Source organism: Suricata suricatta, chromosome 10, assembly GCF_006229205.1.
Source record: "Suricata suricatta isolate VVHF042 chromosome 10, meerkat_22Aug2017_6uvM2_HiC, whole genome shotgun sequence".
Lineage (NCBI taxonomy): Eukaryota > Metazoa > Chordata > Mammalia > Carnivora > Herpestidae > Suricata > Suricata suricatta.
The window spans coordinates 38915319-38923854 of record NC_043709.1 but is presented as its reverse complement, the minus strand read 5'-3'; the positions used below and the strand labels follow the sequence as shown (position 1 = coordinate 38923854).

General features: G+C 38.5%; 1 protein-coding gene across 1 annotated transcript in view; it reads left to right on the top strand.

Annotated features, from left to right (window-relative positions):
• NAV3 (neuron navigator 3) overlaps positions 1-8536 on the top strand; it is an 821156-nt gene that overhangs the window by 666894 nt on the left and 145726 nt on the right. The window contains exon 13 of the mRNA XM_029954939.1: positions 2170-2289. Coding sequence (XP_029810799.1) covers positions 2170-2289 — 120 coding nt within the window. The remainder of the gene's footprint in view (positions 1-2169; positions 2290-8536) is intronic.

The window sequence follows — 8536 nt, the reverse complement described above, 5'->3', positions numbered from 1 at the left end:
AGAGAGAGAGAGAGAGAGAGAGAGAGAGAGAGAGAGAGAGAATCTTAAACAAGCTCCAAATACAGTGCAGAGCCCAATGAGGAACCTGATGTGGGGCTTGATACAGGCTCAGTTTCATGATGGTGAGATCATGACCTCTGCCAAAATCAAGAGTTGGCTGTTTAATCAACTGAGCTACCCATGTATCCCTTCCCTCAAGCTTTTAAAACACATTTCAAGGGCCACCTGGGTGGTTCAGTTGGTTAAGCAACCAGCTTCAGCTCAGGTCATGATTTCACTGTTCGTGGGTTTGAGCCCCGCATTGGGCTCTGTGCTGACAGCTAGCTCAGAGCCTGGAGCTGCTTCAGGTTCTGTATCTCCCCCTCTCTCTGCTCCTTCCCTACTTGTGCTGTCTCTCTCTGTCTCTCAAAAATAAATAGAAAAACATAACAAAAAAATTTTGAAACACATTTCAAAAGGAGAGTGACTGAGAAAAATATTTGCCACTAAATACTTTTACCTTACTACATATATTACCTTATAAGGATAATATGGAATGGCTTAGTGTTGTTTTGTAAATAAAATGCATATATTTTCTTTTCAAAATATGTGGGAGAGACTTTGTGAATCACAAGTAGCTACTTGTTATAGGGTTCTCATATTAAGAGCTTTGAGTATTCTTCCTTTAATATTCTTAAAGTCTATCTGCAGATTTTATTATTCCCAAATTCAGAGGGAGAAATTGAGGTTAAGAAACTTGTTCAAGGCCCTTCAACTAGTAAGGGTAGAATTCACTAATCATGGAAGTAATTAGCCAGTTTCATAATCCTAGCTTCAACTATTTGGTCAGTCTTCAATACGGCCATGATTAAATATTGTTTATTCCGAAAAGTAAAATCAACTCAAAAATTTAAGCAAATTGGGAACACAATTATAAAGAAGGATATGTCCTAGAACCCAAGACAAGTTAAAACCACGTGGCCAAGTGTCTGCTTTCTTTTGTGCATCTGTGCCATTGTTTTTACTTTGCTGCCCAGCGTTCTCTGTGGCACCTTACATCTTGTGGCAATAAATAACATCTCCTGAGTTTTCATGACCGTCACCTCTGTTCACATAGAAAGACTGATGAGCTGTCTTTTAAGCCAAGTTCTCAAGAAAGAAAAATTTAATATAGCTCAGCATAAGCTAGGAGATTAAACAATGCATTCTAGGGGTGAGTGGCTCAGTCGATTAAGTGTCTGGCTTCGGCTCAGGTCATGATCTCACTGTTCATGGGTTCGAGCCCCACGTCAGGCTCTGTGCTGACAGCTAGCTCAGTCTCCCTCTCTCTCTCTCTGACCCTCCCCTGCTCGCACTGTCTCTCTGTCTCTCAAAACTAAATAAAAGACATAAAAAATTTTTAAACACTGTGTTCTAATCCTCCATAGCCAAGGAAGCAAGATGACTGTTAGTAACTTGACTATTTGGGTCTACCATCCCTGTGCAGTGGTGATGGTCCCATGATGGCAAGGAAGTATTTCTCAAAGATAAGAAGCGAGGCAGCATGGCCCTCGAGTTCAGATAGTAATATATGATGGTTAAGATCACTCCTAGACTTCTTTCTTAATTCTGCTATGACTGGTTGAGTAACATTGTGTGATTTATCTTTTCATGCTTAGTCATTTTCTTTATCTCTAATGTGGTGATAATAACATTATCACATATAAACTATTTTGAACAGTTAATGGCAACATTTTAAACATTTAGTGCATCTTGGCTATTATTTTATAGGGGCCAATTGGCCGTATACATTTTACTTATGAAATAAATTAATCAAAACTTAAGTTTAGTAATATTACTTTACTTCTTTGACCTTCAATGCTTCAAAAAATGAGATTTACAAAATGAAATGGTCTTGCTCATATTTTGCTAAGAGTTATGTTATCTTCAAGCTTTCTTAAATTTTTGATAACCAAAGGGGGAAAAATGAAGGTTTTACATAGACTAGTTATTTGTTGTAGTAAGATTGATTTCCTAATAAATTTGAAAAGACGCTCTAACTTTTCCTGGTGAGTAAAATGATTATATAGAAAAAACTGTGATAGGGCACATTTGCATAATTATTGAAAATTGTGAATACTTTTTATTAAGCTAAATTATACGGATGAGATCATTTAATTTTCTGTTGATTAATTACACATTTATTTTCAGGTACATGACAGATGGAGGGCTCAACCTTTATACTAGAAGTCTGAACCGAATCCCAGACACGGCAACTTCCAGGGATGTCATCCAAAGAGGGGTTCACGATGTGACAGTGGATGCAGACAGGTAATGCTATCGGTATATGGGATGGTGAGAAGGGCATAGAGCCCTTTCCTAAGTGAGATCCCAGAAGTTTTGCAGTATAAAGGAAAGAAGGTCTTATACTTATACAATAGTCATATCAGAATATTTTAAAAACTCAGGTGGCATTTCTTGTAAGACTGGTTTAGCCCTATATACTGAAAACAATTGCATTGGTGAGCATATTTAACAAATTTCAGTTTACACGGTGGCAAATTTTAATATCTGTAAAAGCGAAATGGTAAACATAGACTTATGTTCTTTACTTGAAAAGAAACCTGGCTAATAAGTTCCTTTCAGTTCAGATGTTCTTAGATTTACCTGGAGGCTAATGATACAAAGATTAAAACATAATTCAAATTATCAGGTACAATAAATGTGATGCTTATCTTGAGGGGTTTGTTGAAAGCATACAACTCTTGCTTCAGGCTAATTTCTGTTTTATAATTGTTTCATATTGTTTAAAGGGGTGTGTGTGTGTGTGCGTGTGTACATACATGTATGCTTGATGTATATGCTAGTCATTATTTTGCTGGAAGTTGTTTTGTCAATTTTATTGGAATCACTGCTGTTAGAGAATATTGTTCTTGTAAAATAATATTGTAAGCCATACTTCTGATCTGATTTTGCCCTCTTTTCACTCAGAATTTTGACTTTACTCATCCGGAAGGGATTGCCCTTTCCAAAACTACAATATATCAAAACTTAGAGTGGTTCTTTATTAAAGTCACCATTTATGAAGAAGACAAAGGGCATTAATGTGACTTATCTGCATTCTGAAATAAGAACTGTGTACAATTCACTGTGCATTTCAACATAGCCAACTCCAATGATTAGATTCTGATATTAGTCATCAGTTTCTCCTCACTCAAATGGTGTTGATATATGCGGGGGGACGGTGAGGGCTCTAAATACTCTTTAAATAGATATTCAATTGGTCCTTCTGTCTTTAACCCTACATTCACATCCATTTTCAGAAGTACTACCAATTCTTAAATATTTGGGGTTTTCTCTGGGTTTAAGTAGGCTTCTCAGCCTTTCTTACCATGTGTTTGGAAAGCTGCTTTCTCCTATCTAGGTGAAGTTGAGGGTATACACCTAATACCCTCTAGTTCAGGGACCTGTCCTGGCGTTACAGCTAGTATTAGGCTGGGGGTTAGGAGTTAGCGGTTTGGATATGTGCCTGGCATCCGTAGATCAGAGACCTCTCCGGAGAGTAAAGCCCCAGACTTCTGCTGGGGTGAGAACAGACGTGGCAGCCATTTACTGAGCTGAGACAAGGAGAGGATTTGAGGCTCTGAATACTCCTGAAATAATGTTGTTGATATTTTAACTCCTATTGGCTAGAGGACAGCTTCCACTAGGATATATCTATCCTAGTCTCCTAGTCTGTTTACCAGCTGTGTGTGAGAGAAGCACATGGTTACAAAAGGAGTGTGAACAATGTCGTTTCCCCTCCCCCAACTTGAACTCCTCAACCATTTTCCCTTGCGACTCCTCCAACCACCCTGGACTTCCTTCTGCCCTTGAATTGATGTTTCCTCCACCTGAAATGCTCTTTTCTACATTCTCTGCATTGTTTTCTCCATCACAACATTTCAATTCAGCTTTATGTTTCCTTCTCAGAAAAATGATTCCACAGAGGCTAAGATACATTTGATTTCCAGTCACTTTCTTACCCATTACCTTATATTATTGTCTTCAGTGGACGCATCCCTTTTTTGTATCATATTTAGTTAAGTGTTTTCTTATATCCTCCCCATTATAGTGTAAGTGTATGAATGAAGAATTTTTGTCGTATCCTTTAACAAATGCTATGGAGTGAATGAACAAAAGAATGAATGTAAGCTATATATTCATACAGGCCAACAGTAGAGTCCAACTAGGTAGAGAGGCAAATGAGGCCAGGAAAGAGCCAACATACTGCAAGGATATCATGTAAGAGAGGGAATGGGTTATGTGGAAAGTAGGAAGCAGTGATTTGAGGGGAAAAATCCACAGTGTGGACTGCGTGTTGAGACTAATGACCTACATGTTCTAAGCAGACAGTGGAGAGTATTAAAGAAGGGGAAAAGTCTATTGATCCTTAGGAAATGATGGGGCACTTGAGGGCTCAGTTGGTTTAAACGTTCAACATCAGTTCTGGTCATGATCTCACCATTTGTGAGTTGGAGCCCCATATTGGGCTTTGTGCTGACAGCTCAGAGCCTGGAGCCTGTTTCAGATTCTGTGTCTTGCTCTCTCTCTGCCCCTCCCCCACTTTTGCTCTGTGGGTCTCTCTCAAAAATAAATTAGCATTAAAAAAAGGAGGAAATGAGATTGTGGCAGCAGAATTTAGGAATCAATACAAAGGTGCCTTATCTTTTTAATGTTTTTATTTATTTTTGAGAGAGAGACCCGACGCAGGGCTCGAACCCACCAACCATGAGATCATGACCTGAGCTGAAGTTGACCACTTAACCGACTGAGGCACCCACGTGCCCCAAAAGGTGTCTTATTTTGGAGACGGTTGGGATAACTCTTTTACTCCTTTAAGACTCCCAATTGGGGCCTGGCTGAAGAGCCTCAGAGCAACAGGAAAACCCAGTGTGTGTCTGATAAATGTGGAGCTGCAAAAGCGGTGGTGTTTAAAGTGTGGTAACTGCATCAGCAGCATCAGCAGCCCTTGGGAACTTGATAGAAATGCAGATCAGCTCTATCCTAGATTTCCTGAGTAGGAAACTGGAGTGGGCCCAGCAATGTGAACTCCAGCCGGCCCTCCAGGAGCTTCCTATGTGTGCTCAGGCTAGCCAATTGCTGTCCTAACCCAAACAAACAGATGACGGTGCAGGAAAACATGAACCCTTAATATAAACATTTAAACCTAAAAAAATGACATATTGACGTGTTTGTTCACTTTATTAGCTGTGCCCTGTCAAGGGAAAGACAACATGAAAATAACAATGGCAATAATTTTTAAATTAGATCAAATAATGACGTGTAACTCCTGAAATAAATTGTCTCCACTGGTTAGATTTGGCTTCTGAAAATTGCATAAGAGGTTTTTGAAATAACTGTATAATTTAAGGAATACAAAAACCACTTTAATCACTTGTATATTAAATACCAATAAAGTCGTAAGGAAAATCCTGCTATCAGCAGAGATGGGAATTTGTCTTTTATTACAGGTAAGTCTGAAGCTCTTTTAAAATCCTATCGTCAGGAAGTGAGTCAAGATATATATAACTGTAAAACTACAAGGGCACCTGGGTGGCTCAGTAGGTTGAGTGTCCAACTCTTGGTTTTGGCTCAGGTTATGGCCCCAGGGTCATGGGATGGAGCCCCATGTTAGGCTCCATGGTCAGTGTGGAGCCTGCTCAGGATTCTCTCTCTTTCTCCTTCTGACAGCCCTCTTCCTTGCTCACACTAAATAAATCAGTAAATAAATAAATAAATATTATAGTTGTGTAAGTCCTTCTGTTGGACTAAACAAATAATTAGTTAACTAAATTGTATAGTTGTGTAAGTCTTATAGTTAATTTAAAAATCTCTTGCACTGGATGTTGTAATACCCAAGTTTCTAATATCGCCCTCAAAAACCAGAGACTACCAGGGAGACCGAGTCACGTGTGCAAAAGCAAAGGGCTTTATTACGAGTTCAGGCTGGCCGGGCCTAAGCTCGGGCTCACAGATTTTACCAGCGCAGTAGATTCATGCTGAGAGCCCCAAACAAAGGTGGGGCAGGGCTTTTTATGAGTTTGGGAAGGGGGAGTTACAGGAAATTGTGACACAGGTATAGTGATCCAATCATTACTATACTTTTGGTGGGAGCCAATCACAACATTTAGAGTATTGACCAATCACAGAGGGGGCCCAGGACCCTCACGTAGGGCATGGCTAGCCTTCTATGCCTGCCCTTAGAAATGTTAATGATTCTGAGAAGCCAAATTCAGACCTGTCCTTACAATGTTATTTCATAAAGCTTTCTTAATTCTTATATCGATTTCAGACAAGATAGGCAAGAATAGCTATAAGGTGATACCTCTTTGCTCAGTTTTACTCAAAAAAGATAGACGTCCTGTACTTCAAAATAAAAACTGCTTATTAACTTTTTTTAACTCAGTGCTCCCAAAAGCTTTTCCTATTACTCACTGATTCCCCCACTTTTTTCTCTATAACAATTTATTTATGTGATATTTTAAAAAATACAATTTTGCTTAATGCCATCATTTAGTGGACAGAGTAGGACAAGGGCTTGGATCTTTTACGTCCTATATTTATAGTTTCCCAGCTATCTTAGTCAAAGTTCTTTTAAATATATGAAAAATATTAGTGTTTGGTTCATTTTAGTAAATTGGTAAATGTAAGGCTTGCAATAATTCACTGATAAAAAATCTTAAGAGCAAAAATAAACCTAGAAGTTAATTTTTTTCATATTTCTTAGATATTTTTATGAGCTATATCAATGAAAATGCACTTACATAAGAGCAAAGTAGACAGCTGCCTAGGCTAGCAGTGGATTTGAATTGCTTGTGTGTTTTTTTTTTTTTTTTTTTTTTTTTTTAGTGAAGGTTATAAGGTTCCCCTTTGATCAATGTCTGGTGAAAATCTGATGGACCGTAGACAACAGCTGAACTCTGCTTTCCAACAATTGAAATGGCTGCAAAGTGAAGAGGGGTTCTTTGAACAGACAACTGTGGTGTATTTTAAGTATTTTATTACTCAAAGATATTGCAGTTCCTTCATTTTCCATATCAATCCCGTATCAACCCCATTTCTTTACTATGATGACTAAAATAAGATTCAGTTCCTTCATTTTCCATATCGATCCAATACCAACTCCATTTCTTTACTACCATGACTAAAAAAAGATTACAGAATGGGACTAATATTTGTAGACATGTTGCAGATGCCCTGGGAACTTCACAAATAAACTCATAATGGACAGTTAAAAGGTGTGGGCTTTCTCCATTTGACTGATTATAATGAAGTCAATCCTAATTCATATATATTTAGTTCGGTTGTACTACATTTAAAAGGTAATTTGAGGGGAAAGTTGGAGAATAGCTCTTGTTTTGGTTTTTATCAACTCCTTTTACTGTCCTGACACTAGCTCCTCTGCTAGTAATAACACGTATTTGATTAATAAATGTATAATTAATTACCTCCTAAGTGCATGACAGCATAATAGCACCTTAGGTAAAAACAAAACAAGATAATAAAGATAAAAGATACTGAGCAAAATGGTCAGCGTAATGTAACTAAAAAATAAAGTGAAAATAAGTGATTAAGTTGTAATAGATGGATATACAAAGTACTTAAAAGCACCCCAAAGGGAAGTTGTTATTCCCACCTGGGAGAATAAGGAAAGACTTCAAAGAGCAGCATGATTTAAACAGGGCAAGTGACTTTATGACATATGGCATAGGAGAAAGCTAAAGGAATGTGGGGGTAGGAGAGTATAGAAGCACAGAAAAGTTTAGTTTAAGGGCATGTTACAGAAAACCAGAAGTGGGCTACGTTAAAGCAATCGTAAGGAACTCCGGTAATAGGGGTAAGAGACCTTAGTATACAATTGAGCTCAGTTCTGAATACAACAGGAACAAGTGGGGATTCCTAGCCAACAAGTAGAATGGAGTGAAGGTGTCAGTGGATGGAAAATTACTCAGAGGAGACATCAAGGCTAGGAGAATTCTTGTTAAGTCCACTTAAGATCCCTGCTGCAGAGAGGCCAGGGTGATCAGATCCTGAGTGTGGGGGGTGAGGACTACTGCCAGATATCATGGGTGCTCAGATACCGAGGGCAGAAGGTTCTCTCTAAAATGCCCTAAGAGGCAGTATTCTTGCTAAAACTGTGCTACGGAGGCCCAGCAATGGGTCAAAGTCAAGGCCTGGTCCAAGAAGAGACCTCACAGGAAATTGACTAAAGTTTGGTCACAAAGAGAATCTTTTTCAGACCCATTAATGATATGATTTTGCTAGTGCACTGGGAATGTGGGCAAGGATGACAAGAGACAAAGGACCTGGATAAGGGGCTTTTTTACTATTTTTAATTCATTTTCGTTTTAAATTTCAAAACAAGAGCATATGTTATACTTATTGTATTTTAAAAAGAAATGGGCAGAAGATATGAACAGACACTTCTCCAAAGAGGACATCCAGATGGCCTACAGACACATAAAACGATGCTCAACATCACTCATCATCAGGGAAACCCAAATCAAAACCACACTGAGATACCACCTCACGCCAG